The following is a 20348-nucleotide window of genomic DNA, read 5'->3' as shown; positions in this document are numbered from 1 at the left end:
GAGGTGAAAACCTGTGTCATTGTGCCTTTAACATCAAAGCTGGGAGAGCAGCGGGGCATGGTCAGGCACCTGCTCCGAGCGCAAAGAGCCATTTTCAGACGGACTTTTTTTTTTCTACAAGTCAAACTCACACACACACACACACACACACACACACACACACACACACACACACACACACACACACACACACACACACACACACACACACACACACACACACACACACACACACACACACACACACACACACACGAGCCTCAGTAATCATTGTGTGGATCCTTTAAAGCCACAGATTACGGATATGTCCTCCACGACAAGTCCCGTCGTGACCGCAGAGGCGCACATAAAGGGCCCCGAGAGGATGAAGCCGATTTGAAACCTGCAGGTTGGCAGCGGAGGATTTTGCGCAGCGCCGCTGGTTCGCGTCTCTCTCTCTCTCTCTCTCGCTCTCTCTCTGAGATGAACCCGGGCGAAGGAAAGGGTTGGGACAGGGAGGAATAGCCGGAGGGAGGGATGGCCGAATAACGAGGAGAGAAACACCCACTCCGGACTGACCGAATTGTATTCGGAGAGAAGGAGTGAGAGAAAGAAAGAGAGAGGGGGAGAAAGAGTAAGAAGAAAGAGACGCGCTTTGGGAGGCAGCAGCAGCAGTCTTTGGTATTCAGAGGATTTCCTTTGGGGATAAAAGGACGCTTTGAATTGATGACTGGAAAGGTGAGAGGCGATTTCATTCATTGTGTGTGTTACCGAGTCGGACTCAGGTGCACGGCGTTGTATTTCTACGCAGTCAGTTAATTTGAATAAATCTGATTTGACCCAAATCTGGCTTAAAAACTTAAATCAAATCAGTCAGCAGCACTTTGAAATGATCAGTGAAGACGCATTTTGGCTGCGGGCAGTGACTCAAACTTGCAGGCTCACATGCAGGTGGATAAATGGTTCAAAACTTTAAAATAAATATTAATTTTATTGGGCTGAAGAACAGGTTCCTCCTAATGAAACATGTAGCTATTTTTTCTCTTTTTTTTCTCCTTAGCTTTTAATTCTCTTTCTCCTTTAATTGACGCGTGTGTACAGGGTCATCTGCGGTCTTCCATGCAATTAATCGCATTCCGTTTTTGCGCAAACTGTGTCCCAAACAGCCTTAAAACAAAAGACAATTTAGCGAATAAACTGCTTAATTTTAATGAGGGTGACGCCTTAACTCTGGTTTTCATTAACCAATTGCAAACTTGCCCTTTGGATTGCAAGAAAGAGGACAACACACAAGAGAAACTTTTGCCCCTAATCAGTCATCTTGTGTCATATGGATCACGTGAGATCGGAGACTTCTCTAATCTCCGTTTAGTATTAATTACCTCTCATCTCTGTGTGTGTGTGTATCATTGCATTTTGTGTGTGTGCTTGAGAAAGACAAATTTCTGTTTAATACTTTTCACTACCTTCCTCATGTCTCCTGACTGATCTATAGAGGGAAAAAACACTCCCATTTCCTGGAGTATTTTACACTTATTGATATGCGTTGTCATATTTTTGCTCTTTTGACACTGTCTGAACTGAAGGAGCCAGTCGTTCTTTGAATACCACCGGGTTACCTCCACATCAGTGAGAGATTCAGTCTTGAAGCAACTTTTGTTCCACATGCTGTTTTATTCATATGACTTCAAGAGTGAAATGATAAGATGTCTGTGTGTGTCCATCCTCTGCTTGTAATAATGAGTGGGAGACTGGAAAGGAAGGCAGAGAGGTGGTGAAAGAGAAGGATCAGGGGAGGCACAGAGGTGGAGGAGGGAATAAAAAGTGAAGCGTGAAAGGAGGAGAAGAGGCAGCGGAGGAGAAGAGAGGTGCTGTTGTGTTTGCTCCTTTTGGTCGAACAGTGGCATTCATGAAATGTTGCCTCTCTGGGCTGTCAATGAAACTGCTCTCCCCCATGTCTGTCACTTCGCCTGTCCTCCATCCTATTTCTCTGTGGCCTTTTGTAATTCTCTTCTCTTCTCTTCTCTTCTCTTCTCTTCTCTTCTCTTCTCTTCTCTTCTCTTCTCTTCTCTTCTCTTCTCTTCTCTTCTCTTCTCTTCTCTTCTCTCGGACAAAGTCCTCCACTGTTTCGCTCCCGGCCTGCCTCTGTGTAGGCGGGAGGCTCTGCCGCTGTTCTGTGGTCGGTCTAGACTGGCAGCCTACTGCTCTGTAATTGTAAAAAAGTGAATCAGGGGATCCTCTGATCTGATTCCCCTCAGACACAGAGAACTGATTCCAGATCTGTGACTTGGAGCTGTGTGGGCAAGGTGGGTCTTGTTGACCCATAGAGTCTCTCTCCAGCTGAATGGAATACAGTGTTTCTGTCACTGAAATCCCCCTTTCTTTTGACTTGTATCTGCCTTCTTCTATCATTTATGCCCTCATTTTTCCTTCACTTTCTCAACCCATTTATTTCTCTCTCTATGCAGGTTTAGACTGCTGGTTGTGAGGATGTTGTCAACTGGACAGATCAGGTGGTGTTCGTGGGCTCCACTGGTGTTACTGGCCCTCAGTTCCTATTACCCCAGTAAAGCACAGAGTCAAGGTAAGTACTTTATCTTCTTCTCCAATCATCTCTCTTCTTATTCTACTTCTTATTCCACTTCTACCCCGTCACCCTCTCTTGCCCTGATTTCACAGGGCCCCTTTATCCACCCTATCCAAGTTTTCTTTGCCTTAAGGTCCTCCATCTTTTTTTAAAAACTCCTCTGATCTGATCCCCTTTTTCTACTCTTCTTTCTCCCCTCGAGCCTACCCTCACCTCTTTGACCTCCACTATCTCCACACTCCTCTCCCTTTCCTCACCTGACCTCACTGGTCCACCTCCTCCACCGTTTTCCTACCTCATTCCTCCCTTTGTTATCTTTCTGTTTGACGCGCAGACTCTGTCCAATCAGGTCACATCACACTCATGATCATATCACCTTCATATCATCATGCCAGCATGACAACACTTGCATCCCCGCTGCCGCTGCCACCACGCTTCAGAGGGGTTTTAATAAGTGTGCTGTAACAGTGCACTTCATGCTGTGATGATTTGCTGTGCAATGTGCTGCACAATATATAACACTCCAGTGGGCTTTGCAATTAACCTCACCTCAGCAGAGCTGATTTAAACTGAGCCTCATCAAAATGTGGCTTGTTGTCTGGTTTGTGCAGTTTGACTCCTAATAAGAAATACACATTTGACTTCCAGTTGAGCACATGTTATTATGTCATTCTGTGGCTATAACAGCAGATTGTGTTAAAATAAAACAGATGTGCGTTTTTCTGAATGACACTCAGATGTTCTGCATCAGATGAATACCTGTTGATGTGGTAATTTTCAGAGCTACAATAGTGGTCCTATTAAGTCATGTGATCAGGTGAGAGGTGAGCATCAGGTGACAGGTGTTGATTGTAGGATGCTTTGACTGAGAAAATTCAGCTTATTCCAACAAATGGATCCACGATCTCTAAGCTGGATCTTATGGCTGCATGTGTGTGTGTGAAAGCTAAAATGTGTGTGAGGGCATGTTGTGCATGAGTTTGTGGGAATGTGCATTTGCCTTTGGCAGCTTGTGCAGAGGGTAGGACCTACTTAAAACTATCTGGATAGCAATCATATGAAAATGACCCAGAGGGACACTTAAACATTTAGCTGACCTTGTGTGTGTGTGTGTGTGTGTGTGTGAGCATGCATATGTGAGTGTGTGTGTGTATGCAGCTCACATTTCTTCCAGGATGTGGAGTTAGAGGAGCAGTGAAGCAGCAGGTCTTGATTAAAGGATCATTACACAGAGTCCCTAATGTTGTTTAAAATTCATAAAGCACATAAAGCACATGTGACATAATCATCAACATGTTTTTACAGCTAAATTAAAAGATTAATTCTGCCATAAAAATGCTTAATTCATTGAATGGTCTTCCTAAGGTTACACGGTGGTTACAAAAGTCAGCTGTTGATTTTAAGTCTTGAAGATTTCTCTTCACTTCTGTGTCACTCCTTCCCTAATTCAGCCCTCACTCTTTCCCCTTTACTCTCTCTCTTCATCCCTCTCGCTTTGTTTATCCTCTGTTATTTTCGCCGTTTGTCCAAGATGTTTTTGCCTGGTTTTGATTGGCAGTTCCATAGGTCACATTTTTCATTGCAGGCAGACATTAATGAGAGGTGAGACAGAGGTGTGACACCATAAATTAGGCTGGGATTTGATCCCAGTGAATCACAGCAGAACATGGATGACCTCCCGGACACTACGGGAGAGTGCCCTGCTCAATCACCTCATTAGGGAGCATGTGATAGCCATTCATTTTTGCCCGATCTGTCCCTGTAAGCTGCAACATCTGGTCACAGGGATTTGAGTTTGAGGATTAGTGTGTTCTACTCATGCAGGATATTTGTATGTACAGTACAACACAAATGTCTGGATATCGTCTGGAACTCCCATCAAAGGAGGGAGTTTTTTTTTTTTACTACAAGAAATATAGCAAATGATCTGGCCAAATAAATATCACTTTAATCCCAAGAATACGACTATATGACTTCATTTACACATAACTTTATCCTCTAAAGCGATCTATTGTCACATGACATGTGTCAAAACGTATTTGTGTGACACTGTACAAGTTGCACTGTAAAGTCGGTAGTGACATTTTGTGAAACCAGCCAACACGGCACGTACTGATTATAATTTAAACAGAATTATTTGTCTTCAATGTTGTCTCCTGCAAAATAAAGGCTCATATAGATGAATACAAATTTTCTTTGATAAATATGCTGAGAAGAAAATACGATTTTTTTTTTACACTTTACTGTAGGAAATGTGACTTTCTTCTCAAGCTTTTTCAGTGCTTACAACAAATAACTTTTTCTGATATCTAACCAAGTTCTGTCATAGTTTGGACTTTGTTTTTGTTCTGTAGTCTTTACTTCAGCTTTGTATTTCCTGTTTTATTTTGAAATCACTTACCTCTTGTCTGTTTTGTCTTACTTCTTGCCTTGGTGTTTTTTTCCGGCCTGCTGTAGTACTTACCTTTGTCTTATTATCTCATCAGCACTCTGTGTATTTAGCTTTGCTCCATTTTTGTATCAGTTTCTCATGTCCGGCCTTTATGTTTTGACGATGCTCTTCGATTTTTGTGTCTCTTTCAGTGTTCCTGTAAGCTTTAATTTTTACACCTGTTATTCACTCTGTTTTTTGACTTTATCTTTTAGTATTCAGTTCAAGGCCAGTTAGTCAGTTCGTTTTTTTGGATTCAGCCTGTTTGGTTAACTTTTCTTTTCCTATTGGCGTGCATTTGGGCCCTTCTTCACTCTGAGATATAACAACTTCTTTGAGCTTTCTTAGACTTCGACATTTATCGAATGTGGATATATGCAGATATATTCATTTTGACAGTTTGTAGATGCTTTCAACATAAGCATACCAGCATTTTTATGATACCACTTTTAGACAGCAGATGTGCATATGACACGCGTTCACTCAACATGTGATCGACGTGCGTTTGATGAATTCAGCTGCCTCCCACCATCAGCAGTCACTCCAGGCTGTACTTCCAAACACTTCGTTAATAAACCCGCAAATCACACTGGATTGCATTCTCCCTGACAGAAGTTAAATTCACCTCTCTGTCCAAATGTCCGTTGAGATTGTACTTATAGGCACAGCGGTGCTTTGAGCTAAATGTAACATCAACATACAAACATGCTCACAAGCTGATATTTAGCAGGGAATAATGTATTTACCAAATTCAACAACATAGTGTAGCAGCTGAGGATGAAGGGAATATCATTAGTTTTGCACGTATTTGTTCATAAAGTTGGAGGAAGACAATTGTTAAGATATTTCAATTTAAATCAAAAATATGAACCTTAAGCGATAGCGAAAAAGTAAGGAGATCACCAGAAACATTTCGATTTCTCCTCTGGGGACCATGAATGTTACAGTCAATATTTCATGTCAAAGCATCTGACAGTTTTTGAGATATTTCACTTGATGAGCGAACACTTGGGCCTGCTGCTGGTGCAAAATACGCCAACGTGTCTAAGTAGAATTTAAGTAGAATTAATGAAGTGGGGAAGATAAATGTCTTCAGAAAATTCCACTGCAATACAGTCAATTGTTTTTGATTGGCCCAACAGACAGACAGCTTTGCCGTTCACTGTCTGGCTTCCCAGCAGTATTTCCCATCAACTATCATTTCTAAGTTTGTTATAATGTACTGTATATGAATCTGATTTTTAGGAGATAAGATTTGGACACAATATACAGTCTGTGGTGCACATGAAGCTCCAGCTGCAGGTCTCTGCTCCTCTGTGTGACCTGTGTGAGCGGCCCTGATACTTGTCTGCAGAAAGGGAGCAGTGTGCAACAGAGTAGATTACTGTTGTTTTTCTCCCTGGCGGTTTCTTCAGCCTTAAAAAGTATTGAAGAGGGAAATGTAAATTTTGTTCTCTGCTTCAACAAATAGATGGACGAGAGATGCCAGATGGTGCTGATGGTGGATGTCTGGCACTGTTACATCTGAACTTTCACTTCAGGGAAAAAAAAGCAGTTATTAGTAATGAAGCAGTTATTAATTACACTCAGTCCTGGATTAGGTAGTCATTGTAAAGATGCTAAATGTGTGCTTGGGTTGTTGTTGTTGTTGTTGTTGTTGTTGTTGGTGTGTGTGTTCGCATGTGTGATTAAAGCATGCATACTTAATTACTATGATTGATTTTGTTGATCGGCTGACAGCCCAGGTCAATACCGTGCTTCAGGACATATCGCTGCAGATTATGTGCTCCAGAGCACATTTTCAAAGACATTGCAGTTTTTGTGTATGTGTGTGTGTTTGTGTGATAAGTGTGTGTGGTTAGAGGGCAGCCTGGTGAATTAGTATGAGTGAAAGTGTTGGCCAATAATTTCAGTTATAATGAACAGGGAGAGAAGCCAATGATGAGAAATCATTTATTCATAAACAAAAGAGAGGATGAGATGGAACAACCTGTTCTGAATTTAAAAACTGCTAAATTATCCAAACCTCGACTGCTGTCACCTCGCCACTCTACTGCTGTTGATGGTAATCCAGCTTGTCATAATCATCAGCCACTTTAGACTAAATGGAGCATTGAATTTTAGGAGATGTGATGTGCAGGAGTCACACTGATTTTGGCCCATTGTTATTGTTAGAGCATGTCGATAATGTTCTGTGATTGGAAATAAACAAAATGAACTTAATGGGGATATGAGCTGATGAGGAGTTTTGGGAAAAAAAATTAAGGTTCGGCAAGGATCGTACAAACTGTGTAAATGATTTGAGCACAACAGCCCGCGGGATATCCAGTTCACTCTACATCCAATATGCATGCATGTGCATACAGCATGGGCACAAACAGTCAGGTCAAGTGTAAAAAGCATGAAATAGAGCATTTTGAAACATAGATGTGTTTCCTAAAATAATAGAGAAGAATAGTGTTTAGAGCAGGGGTGTCAAACTCATTTTAGTTAAGGGGCCACATACTGCCCACTTTGATCTCAAGTGGGCCAGATCAGTAAAATCATAGCATAATAACGCATACATAACGACAATATTTCTCTATGTTTAAATCATTGGTGAAGGTTTTTGGATGATAAACCCTATTTGAAGGTCTTTCTACAATAAACTAGAAACATAAAGACCAAAAACTCAGACATCAGCCCACTGTTTATCTGCCTGGGCTCTCCTCTGCGGATTCCCTCGCTTTGTGACGCGTTTGACGTCAAACGCGTCACAAAGCGAGCAGCGAGCGCTGCTGCCTGTGGCAACGAGCGCTTCTGCTTCCAGAGCAGACATCGCATTTATGCTGTTTTTGAAGCAATTACTGGATTGATTAAAAAAAAAATTACAAAACATTTGTACTCATAAACCTCCATATTCTCATAGAAATGCAATTTATGTCTTTCTGTAATTTTCACACTTAGCAAAGTCATCCAGCGGGCCGAGCTGGACCCCCTGGCGGGCCGGATGCGGCCCGCATGTTTGACACCCCTGGTTTAGAGCCTAGTGAATGAGGGTTGACCAGATTTTGTAGTTTTTTTTTATTGTGTAAATTGGCTGTTTGGATCCTGGTTTCCTGAAATACCTGAGAAAACTAGTAGTGCTTCCTGTTTGGAGTAATATTTAACTTGTTGCTGCATTTTTTTTATTGACTTAAGTCAATGTATCTTTAATAGGGTGAACTTTCGAACACTTGACTGTTCGCCGTGTAGCTTTAAAGACTTTTTCCAACTTGGGTCTAAATTGTGGAGGTTATTTATCAGTTGTGATAAAATGCACAACTTAAAGTAACCGAATCATAACAGATATTTACTATTGAATGGGTAATACTAATATTGTTCAACTTCATTAACTAAAAAGTTTAATTCAATGTGCCCATTTTCTCTCTGTTCGACTACATTTTAGCACTGTTATACTGTTAATTACTATAGTTTAGATTTTAAATAATGTATTTCATTTATTTAACTACATATTTAACTAACTTACATTTTAGTATTAATGCCAGAACTGTTGGACAAAACTATACAAGTAAGACCCAATTATCCTGTAAACTGAGGGTGTGCCATATTGTATCATTCACAATGATATTGGTGCAATTTTTAATATCATTTAAAAATGTATATTGTGATGATGGTAATATTGTGACTTGTTGAAACAAAGTTTGTCATACTGTTATGCAGCATAGAAGTATGACGTACACTATGTGCGAAACATATGCACAGGAACAACAAGTGCAGGAGTTTGATCCAAAAAGAGCAACTTCATTAGTGTCGAAATGGTTTGGTCACAAAAGACCATGAATACAACACGGTACAATGTTACTTTTTACTGATTATTTGAAGGCAAACTGTTACCTTAATGCTGACATATAAAACTATAACATTTATCTTTTGTGATATTATTTTAGGGCCCACCTTATCGCCCACCTCTACTTTAAAGACTAATCTAATATCTTGTCTGTATGTTTCTATATGTATCAGCAATGACCAAAACTGTCTGTTAGAATAGCAGACTCTAAAATGTAAAAACTGTCCTTCCTGTTTAATGTCAGTCATCTCCTACAGAATTAACCCAGTTGTGTTTTTTATGGTGATATTTTTGTTTAACAGTAGGTTGGCAGGGGTGCAGAATATTATGGTGTCTGGGGACGGATCATGCAACACAATTTTAATATTCAGCCCGTCTTTAAGAGAGATTTGACACACACACACACACACACACACACACACACACACACACACACACACACACACACACACACACACACACACACACACACACACACACACACACACACACACACACACACACACACACACACACACACACACACACACACACACACACACACACACACTGTAGCAGACAGATGAGTGTTGAGGGAAAAAGGCATCACTTACACAGGTAAGCAATGAAAGGGAGGAAAAAAGGCATTAAGTCACTAAAGCAGGAGGTAGGTAGGTAGGTATATACTTTATTAATCCCCGAGGGGAAATTTTTTTGGAGTGGAGGGCAGAAGAAGAGAAGATGGGATAAAAGACCAGAAGAGAAGCGAAGATGCGAGGAAGAAGGGCGTTTAAACTCAAGAATAAGAAGAGAAGATGTGATAAGAGAGAGGAGTGTTCCAGGAGAGCAGCAGAGGAGATAAAAAGAGCGGAGAGGTGGAAAGAAAAAGACAGAGTGGATTTGGGTTAAGTGATGTCTCGGTGAACAGAGTAGTTCTTGTACAAACGAGATGCCGACCACACTGAACGGTGCGTGCTGCAGTGCTGAACAGGCATTAAACACATGCGTGCGCACACACACACACACGCACGCACGCACGCACGCACGCACGCACGCACGCACACACACACACACACACACACACACACACACACAAGGCCTCATACACACTTCCCCCCATCTCCCTCATGTACAGTATCTTATGGTGACAGCACAAGCCAGCAGTTGTCATCCTTAAATCCTGAGTATAAGTGAAGCGACTGCAGCCTGAATCCTCACAGTGGAGTCAGTACCAGGCTTATCTGGAGAGGGAGGAGGCAGAAACCAAGGAATTAAAAGAGGGAAGAATAAATGAAGGTGAGGATGTGTAGGAGAGAAGATACAGTAAGAGAAAGGGTGGAGGGGGGGTCGACTAAACATACAGACATACTGTTAGTAGAGAGGAAAGAAAAGACAAAGGCTGGATGAGAGGAAGATAAAGATGATGGGAATGAGAATGAAGAGAGAGGGTAAGTAGGAGGTGGAGAGGGGAGGAAAGAGGGAACTGGCAATGAAAGGAGACACTGGGAAAGCCAGAAAGCTCAGAGAAGACAAAGGAAAGACATGAAGCGAAACATGACCAAAAAAAAAAGAAGTGAGTTGAATAGAGAGACTGTTGAGGAAGAAAGGAGGAACAAATAAGTGATATGAAGAAGAGAAGGGATAGCATGGGAGAGAAGCGGGATGTAAAGAGGCCAAATGATGAGCCAAATCAGGAGACGGAAAGAGGAACCATGCAGAGGAAGTTGAAACAGAGACAAAGACAGATGGGAGGGACGGAGAGGCATGAGATGAAGTGAAGCAGAGGACTGGACAGCGAGTATTTAGTCATTTACCAGGAATCCCCTGCTAGCTTTCACCGCTCCTAATTCTGGGAAGTCATCTTGTCTCAAACTGGGGCATCAAACTGTGCTTGTTTCGCTGTAACCCAGATAATTCCAGTTGGTACTGGGCCTCCAGTTAAAAGTCTTTTCTGGTTCCCTGTTGAGTCAGGAGATTAGTCAAAGTCTGACTTGAAATTAGATCTAATTCAAATTAAGATTCAGCTGCACAAGGAGACAGCGTGTTGAATGTCGTTTTTGAAAGGATTTGTGTGATTCTCACACTGGTGGCATGTCATTTTTTTCATTGAGGCCTCAGTGACTCAGACTATTTACTGGACCTAAATTTGGTCCATATTCATTAATCATTGTTGCCGTCTCTTGTATTGCCTCCAACTTGGAGTTCTGGATATTCATTCACAACATAAAAGAGGGTTGTAGCTGGCTCATTCAAGTTTTACTTACGTTTTTTTTTTAAACATATATAATTCAGTGGGTGCACGTGTGTTCATTGAAATGCAAAGCAAAGATCAAGATATTCAAGGCAATTTTCATCTGCTTATTAGTACCCTGTCTGCAAACTCAATTCACCTACTATCAAGCACACTAAATTATAGCACAGTAATAATCCACCCAGCTCTATCACACACTTAAATTATTCATAGATTCTTATTGTGTGGTGTAATTATTCCGCTTCATCCTATGCATTTTGAGCATTTGATAGGTAGCATAGTGTGACTACTTAAGAAAAGAAGCAAGCCAAACATAAAACTGTGGAGTGCTGCACTGTGTCTCTGCAAAACGATCAAACAGCATCAGAAGATCTGACGAGGAAAAGTTCAAGAACTTGTTCTCATTTGACAACTTGGGACTGGATTCTGTTTTGATTGGCTCCTTAAAGAGTTGGAACTTGACTTTAGCTTAGGAGGTAACGCCATGACTAAAATTTTAAGGATTTTCAGAAAGATGAAGTTTTGAACCTTTCTACTTCCAGTGATAATTGATTTTATCAGAAAAAAGGTACAAAATTAAAAAAATTCAGGACTGTACACTATATTTTAAGCATGACACCTTATTTATTATCCTAAAAGTAGACTGAATCTACAGTGAATGTAACTGTAAGTGACTCCACTTAACCAAAGTTTTTTGTATAACTAAGAAAAAAAGTTTAAAAAAAAAAATAAAAAAAAATCACACTGAGTGTGTAAAGACAACTTGGAAACATCAACATCATCTAACATGTGGTAATTAACCAGGCTGAGCCTTCAATTTATAACTTTTCTGCTTATAATAACACAATTCAGAAGTTCCAGGGCTTTGTATTTGTGGCCTTTTCCATTGAGAAAGATGGATGTCTGTTCTCATCTGCGAGTGAAAATCCCAATCATTACACCTCAGGTTTGTCAACATCATGTCACCTACATTTGTCATGTCTTTCTTCTTCACTCCTGATGCAGTCTTTACATGTCCGCACTCACTACTGTAAATGAAGGACCCGAGTCAGGGTCGGTAAACTGAAAGATGATTTGGGTCAGCAGCTAAAGTGTGAGATCCTTCAAATTTTATTACCTCTTAAAGAGATTCAATGACATTTAACATTTTCTGCAAACGGATAAACTTCCAGTTGGGGAAATTAGTCAAAATATGTCAGGTTGTCTCAACATTTCCCTGACTCAAAAGCTGTTCATATGAGCCAAAATTCCCAAGAGCCTATCAATTAAATAGTTGTAAAAATTTTTTTATTTGAATTTAAGTCAAATAATTGAAAAAAAAACAAAACAAATTAAATCAAGGAAAAAGCTACAATTGATTATAGCTATACTGCGATTCATTCAATTTCTTCATCGACGAGGCACTTTGAAAAATCAGTACATTGCATTAATCAATTCATTTGCAACCACATCTACATATCGAGTATTATCCTGACCCAAAAAACTGTATGTATGCTGGTCTACTGTATCAAGTGTAATCAATTATACAATAAAATAATCATATCTTTTGAAGGATCCTCAGTTTCATGAGTTTAAAGAGTGCTGACAGCTAAAGTGGCTGTAGTAGTAGTGTCATCAGATTTATGGATGACAGTGTCCCCTTCTTTCACAAGCTAACATAGAATAACATAGAAAAATGGTGATATGTGTCGCAGACATAAAGGTCATGTCAGCAACTTTTATTTTCATCTGAGGTGAATTAGTAGTATTCCACATTTAGGTCTTCGCTGTTCTTGCTTTCTGCTTTAGCTGTCTTTTTGTGTGTAGATTAGAAACAGTCAAATTCTCTTCTGCTTCTTTACCACACTGTGATTGGACAAAATGTGCTGTCTGTGTTTGTAAGAAAACACAACATGTACCAACAGACTCATGTGGAGAATGGCTGCTTTCACCGTTTTTTTTGGCCATTGCAGATCTGTTTTCATTGACAGGGGGCTGCAACGTGTAATGAGCTGCTGAGGATGCTAATGTACACCAATTATTTCTCCCTTATCACAGATGGATACACAGTTAAACCTACATACACTGGCACAGACACAAACCCTTGCTTTTTTTTTTGTATTTTCACTGGTTTGTAAAAATGCATTTATTTTACTAGTCTTTCCTTTGAATGAATCCTGTGAAGAGAATTTGACTGGAAATAGTTTCCTCTAAATCAGTTCCCTTTCAAACCTTTTTCATGCTGTTTTGAGCTGAAGCAAACTGAAGCTGAGCTCCACTCCATGCTGACCTGCTTTATTTGTGGCTCTAATGGTTGAGGGAACTTCAAAATTGAAATTCACTCAGGCCTTTCTGTGTCCTTCTGTCCAACCATTCATTCATTTCCTCTTTAACTCACTTTGAATCACAGCTTTTGGGTCTGGGTTTTATACAATTCTTGACTTTTTCTCTTATTAATACATGTTGATTGATGGCAGGTAACTTTTTAAATTAATGTCATTTTCTTTCACCAGCATATCATTAATTTCCAATGAGTCCTTTTCTTTATTGAAGGTGACTTAACTGTAAATTTGTTTTTCAGTTCCAGCTCCGAGGAGGCTGCGTTTCAAAGTCCTGAGCTCAAGCATACTCCTCGTTTCATGGAAGGAGCCTAAAGGAGACTTTGACAGCTATCTGTTTCTCTACAACAGTATACCAGGTAGGGTGTTTTTACACATGCACAAAACACATACACATCAGGAAATGAAAATACTTCTATGCCAAAGAAAAGTGAAACTTAACTTTGAATTTAGGAGGAGGGATCCCATAATGACTTGGATTTTCTGTCTGTCAGGAAGGATTATGTATTTTACTTCTTATCAAAGCTCCTTTGAGAGGATTACACTCTTGAGAGATGTGGACTACTCAGAGTTTGTCCTGCACCTCTGCCAAATTTGAGACAAGGGAGTGTTTTTCCTGCGCATGTGAAGCCTGTCAGCAGATTTTTAAAAAGAGGCCTGATAGGTGCACAGGACAATAGGACCTATACCAAGTCGTGATGAAGTTCAGTTCAGGACAGCTGAATGACAGTGGCGGCCATAGTGGTCATTCATTCACCATTAAATTACCTTATAATTGAATCAACTTATAGGCATGATGGACACCTGAAGTCCTGCTTCCTGCACACTGTTTAGAAGTCAGTCAGTCAGCACACACACACACACACACACACACACACACACACACACACACACACACACACACACACACACACACACACACACACACACACACACACACACACACACACACACACACACACACACACACACACACACACACGGAGCATGACCTCATCTCTTTTAGGCATTCACAGTGTAGCAGTAATCACCCTAATAGTAATCAAAGTGCACCTACATTTACACCTCCTTCAATTCAATTCCTTCACTATGGCTGCACCGCTGCCCACATTTCTCGTTATTAATGCTGTGCTGAACACTGCTGACAATTCTTTCACAGCCAATATAAAAATTAATATGTAGAACTGAATAAGCACTCTGTAACATAAAACTTGTTTCTTGCAAACAATGCTTTGTCAGAGATGCTTCGACCGACAATTTCTTGCTGCGTCCGACAGCTAAAAAGAGAACTAAAACTCAAATTTATTGCAGCTTTCTCAGGGAGGAGTGCAACAGCAGCTCGATGGCATTCAGCAAATGCAGTAAAGAATCTGACTTTTAAAAGTGTCCTTGATCTACACTACGCGGTAAATAATGACTTTGATGGAAAAAAAAAAGGTATGAGGCCACATGAACCTGTCCTGTGTCCTGATGTCCAGTATCCTCTGTGCCTTAGTGTGTTTTAGTCAGATGAGTTGAATGACAGCCACATTAAAGCTTACTAAGTCTGTCTGAAGTGCCATTGTTGAGAATAAAACACCCTTTTAGATCACAAAGGGGGCTGTCACACTAGCAGCTAACCTTTTGGCTCGACATAATATCCTTTTCTTTTCTCATAAGTTTAAGCAAATAGTGAAACTGGATAAGGATTCAAGTTTAAGGTTGAAGCAGATGATTCACTTTTTCCCCAAAAAATGAGCAATTTAAAAAAAAAATTCTTAACACTTATATTAATTCAAACATTGTCCCCTGTCAATTTTCTCCATTATCAGGTTGTATCCTTGTGGATAATGTGACCCATGTCTCATTGCATCAAAACGTATTTAACTTTAGCCTGTTTTTCTCTGTCCAGTTTATTTGCTTTTCTCTGACAGTACATGAATAAAACTAGACTATGCACTTACTGTCTGTTCAATAGTCTGCCAACTATCCTGAAATTCAAATAGTCTGTGTTGTGTCTGTGTGTGCACACATAATTGTTTGTTAGTTATTAGTGCCAGGTATCTATGTGTATTCCTATAAATCTCAGTGGAGATGAAGCCAAACCAAGCTGAAAAAGGTTTCAGTTTCTATAGTGTACAACTGAAACTTCAGTTGCTGAACATTTGGAGGAATCATTTGGGTATTGGAAAGTGTGTTTGCTTCTCCAGCAATGAAATGTACCAATAGTGGAAACCAGTCATGATCCCATAGGTTTATCATAGATTGTGTTGCAGTATTGCCAACTGCACACACACATATATATATATATATGCATGGTATATATATATATATATGTGTGTGTGTGTATTTACTGCAGTACTTAACGCAGTATAAAAACAACAATGGTGGGGTTTTGTGTCATCCATACAATAAAATATTTCTAATGCAATTTTTTTTTGGATCAGATTCTTTGTAGTATTGGTCAACTTTTTCATGCCTCAAAATTTATCTAAACAAGTTCTGCTCAGTATTGAGTAAACTTCCTATTGGGAGGAATGAATGAGTGAATAAGGGAGTGAGTTTGGGCAACCAAGATCAAAACCTATATTTGGCTGGACCATGCATGAAATTAGAGGACTTTTAATTTGAAAAACAAAACATACAGGATGTTGTTGCATTGGCTGACCTCATCAGACAGTCATGTATCATTTGACTGACCAAGGGTGTAGTTTTGTCACTCAGCAGATTTTTCTTTAGAGTTCCTCCCACTTTTGCAGAGAAGCCAGAAAGCTGCTCGCTGACGTTGAACACTTAACCAGACACACATTTCCAAAACTTACAAGTCAGTCTTCATCCATGAAGTCTGTTTTCCTGTTTTCTTTCAATATACTGTTTGAAAATACTTCATAGAAAAGAAAAATCTCACCTTTGAGTCACTTATTCAGGTGAGTTTTTTTAGTTTCAAACTGTGAACTGCAGATATGGTGGTTGTTATATTTCAGATACAAGAGGCAACACTGACCTTATCCCCCCACTGGAAAATAAAATTCAGACTCACATTCTGCAAAGCTGATGACGTGATTAAAATTGAACTTCAAAGAAGAAAAAAGTCAAAGACTGAGGAGTGTAACTTCCACTATGATATTTGGTGGGTGTAGGTCATGGATTATATCAGAAATAACAGTGGAGACATGTTATGAGGTAGAAGCGAACAGGTTTTTAACATCATACTTTCTCTCAAGCTGTGCTATTTATTGTATAACTCATCATTAACTCACTCATTTTAGTGTGTTATACATTATGGTCTTTGTCTACAGTACTTTTGGCTTTCTTATAAAGTTGTTTGCTGTTGCTTTATGCATGTTGTTAGCCACAGTAAGGAAAAGGAACATGACTGTGTCTTTTCTGATGACACCAGGTCTTTTTTACATTTGTTATAAAGCCTTCATGTTAAGCAGAGTGCCATGAAATTCCAGCCAACTTTTTGTATTTATTCTGGTTTGTAAAGCAAGTAAAGCATCAGTAGTTTGGCATGGATGTCAAATATTATTTGATATTAATTAATACTTAATTACTATAGTATATGAGATGGAGAAATTATGATTTTAAGGAGTTGTCCACAATTGATGCACGTTGCTACTCATGAAAGCTTTTAGATATCATAGAAACAAATTGCATTTATGTTGTTATAGTTAAGTCAGTGTTGAGCAAATGTTCTAGGCTTTAAACCAATTTAAAGGATTAATTCAGCATTTTGGAGGAATGTATATATGTGTTCCGAACCTGACCGATGGTCACGAGCTCTGGGTCATGACCGAAAGAAGGAGGTCATGGCTACAAACGGCCAAAACGAGTTTCCTCCGTAGGGTGGCCGGGCTCAGGAGGGAACTTGGAGTTGAGGCGCTACTCCTTCACGTCAAAAGGAGTCAGCTGAGTCGGTTCGGGCATCTGATCGGGATGCCTCCTGGGCACCTCCCTCTGGAGGTTTTCCGGGCACGCCCAAATGGCAGTAGATCCTGGGGAAAACCCAGGACAAGCTGGAGGGATTATATCTCCCAGCTGGCCTGGGAACGCCTCGGGATCCCCCAGGATGAGTTGGAAGATGTTGCGGGGGAGAGGGAAGTCTGGGTCAGCTTGCTTGGCCTGCTGCCACCGCGACCCGACCCCGTATAAGCAGAAGATGATAGATGGATGGATATATTTGTTGGATGAATAAATATACACCACTTGTGATAAATATACACCACTTGTGCACAAATGCAATTTTTCTAGTTTGCCAGGCAGTGAGCAAAGTTTCTGTGTATGTGAAGTGCAGAATAAATGATAGAACTTTTGTGTTGCTACAGCATGTCACCTAATGCCTTCTAAAATAATAAATGGTAAATTCTTTGTGTATAAGTATTACATAAATAAAATACAACATATTGAAGCTTTTTGAGATGCTTGATGGTGAGTTTCTCATCTTAGGAGACAGTCTGATTGGCTGATCGGCTGTGTCTGCCTGTTTCCCGTTTTTCTGACAAGCTAACTGCCATTTTTAACACAAATGTGACAGTAGGTGGCCTTTAACACCTCACATTCAGTAGTCTTTAATCGTTTCAGTGGGAAATGGAAATCAGGGAGGATGATTCATGCACCTTTTGTGGTAAAGAATGAGTGCCAGTTGTTCCCATGAAAACGTCATGTAGGCTGATTGGTGAGTCACAGCTCAACCCAGCGTCCCTGTACAGAAGACAGTTACAGCGTATAACTGTTTTGATTTTAAATGAGGACTCCCACCTATTTGCAGAGTGAATATCAGCTTCTTTGTTCTGAATAAGGGTTTACAGTCCCAAAGTACAGAACAAAGCAATATAAAAATATTTTTGTCCCAGCAGCCTTCACTCAGATGAAGTCGGAGCAACATTGCACACACACACACACACACACACACACACACACACACACACACACACACACACACACACACACACACACACACACACACACACACACACACACACACACACACACACACACACACACACACACACACACACACACACACACACACACACACACACACACACACACACACACACACACACACACAATAATTTATTTTTATTTTTTATAATCTATTCTATTTTTAGTTGCTGGAACCTTGAGCACTTTTATCAAGGTTGTTTATTGTTGTTTGTAAAATGTGTCAAGCTGGGTGCTGCAAACCAAATCTACCTCACGGGTACAAATAATGGAACCTGACCTGAACCTTTTAAACAAGAGATTCAGGTGAAGTCTTTGTCACCTAATACATCTATTTCAGTCGTGAAGGAGATCTATATAGGTTAGAGAAGGTCTGGAAATAAAGTTTTGAAGAAATCTCTGAGGAAACTGAGACATGAACTCTCGGTGCTTGCAAAAGTTGTCATATGACGACCGAGTGAATGCCCTTCAACTGGAGTCCTGATGTTTGGTTGATTGATGGCGGTTTGTTTCGTCTGCACAGACTCAGCCCTCAGTTTGTGCAGTTGATCAGTGCACCTGATCTGCAGTCGCCTTCAAGAGGATTTATCTCCCCCTTCCCACAGGTGTCATTAGTCATCAAATGGCGGGGACAGAAGAGCTGAGGAAGACGCTCGTACACACACACACACACACACACACACACACACACACACACACACACACACACACACACACACACACACACACACACACACACACACACACACACACACACACACACACACACACACACACACACACACACACACCTTATTGATGGCCAGATTGATTGCAGTGTCAAAATTAAAAGAGGGCGATAATGCAACCTGTTGGCCTGATGGAGATTAACATCTGAGTCGAGGATACACACACACACACACACACACACACACACACACACACACACACACACACACACACACACACACACACACACACACACACACACACACACACACACACACACACACACACACACACACACACAAAACACAAAACACAAAAACACAAACTGTTTCTATATGAGGATCGACAGTTTATTTTTTAGGGGCAACTGAAACTAATCAAAACTACCTCTGACCTTTTACTCTGTGTCTAAGGGTCAACCACTTCCAATAGAAATAAACAACAACAAATTCACTTCGAACCCGCAAAAGAACTTTCTTTTTCTTTTTGGTATTTATCAGAAGTCGAAGAACAATCACACAGAAGCACATCCGCAGTGAAAAAAAACATTACGACCTTGAAAGTAATGTTTCCTTCTGCTTCCAGAATGCAGAATATTAATCAGCTGCTCTGCTGAATTAACTTCATATTGGCTCGGTCACCAGAATACTAATATTTTCCTCCCAAGCAGCTGAACACAACAAGAAATTAGCAATACAGATTAAAATATCCACGGGTCTAACCTTTGCCTCTCTGCCTCTATATCTTCTTCTCTCTGTCAGGTGGTCAGCAGAGGGAGATCATAGCATCAAAATCGGACACTAAGGTGTTCATAACAGACTACAGTCCCACTAAACACTACACTGTCAGTGTCATCGCTGTCAGCGGCAGCGAGCAGAGCAGACCTCTTCAGGGTAGATATAAAGGTTGGTTCATGCATTTTTACTTTTGCCTTCTGTTCTTGTGCTGTACTCCTCTCTATTGTACTCATACTGAACACTGTTATCTTCTACATGACTGTACTATTCTCTCAAATATGTTTTACCTTGTTCCTATCTACTAAACTTCATTCTGATATGCCACTTGTCTTTTTTCCTCCTCTCAGATTTCTTGTTGTTGCCTCTCCTCTCATTTCCCCCCTCCTTCCTCTGTTGTCTTTCTTCTCATCTGTGTTTGTCTCGATTTCTTTCTCCTTGTGTCTTCTTATCTCCAAACCCTGCTGCCTTTTTAATCTCTACTCTTCTCCTTCTCTTTGTCTGTCTTCTTCTGCCTCTCCTTCCAATTCTCCTTCGGTCTTTTCTTCTCCCTGACTTTTCTTCTCCTTCTCCTCCCCCCTCTCCTTTTCCTTTTCCTTCTCGTCT

The 20348-nt window shown here is 40.4% G+C and overlaps 1 protein-coding gene across 1 annotated transcript in view; it reads left to right on the top strand.

The window, feature by feature from the left end:
• The first annotated feature begins 322 nt into the window (after positions 1-322).
• The window catches only part of col14a1a (collagen, type XIV, alpha 1a), a 130403-nt gene continuing 110377 nt past the window's right edge, over positions 323-20348 (top strand). The window contains exons 1-4 of the mRNA XM_069693235.1: positions 323-717; positions 2448-2563; positions 13617-13733; positions 19770-19913. Coding sequence (XP_069549336.1) covers positions 2470-2563; positions 13617-13733; positions 19770-19913 — 355 coding nt within the window. The 5' untranslated portion in view covers positions 323-717; positions 2448-2469. The remainder of the gene's footprint in view (positions 718-2447; positions 2564-13616; positions 13734-19769; positions 19914-20348) is intronic.

The sequence above is a fragment of the Brachyistius frenatus genome, unplaced genomic scaffold (genome assembly GCF_029030835.1).
Source record: "Brachyistius frenatus isolate BFR_SWC_R1_liver_20210118 unplaced genomic scaffold, ASM2903083v1 Contig_14, whole genome shotgun sequence".
Classification (NCBI taxonomy): Eukaryota; Metazoa; Chordata; class Actinopteri; family Embiotocidae; genus Brachyistius; species Brachyistius frenatus.
This window is presented reverse-complemented; position numbering and strand designations above follow the sequence as displayed.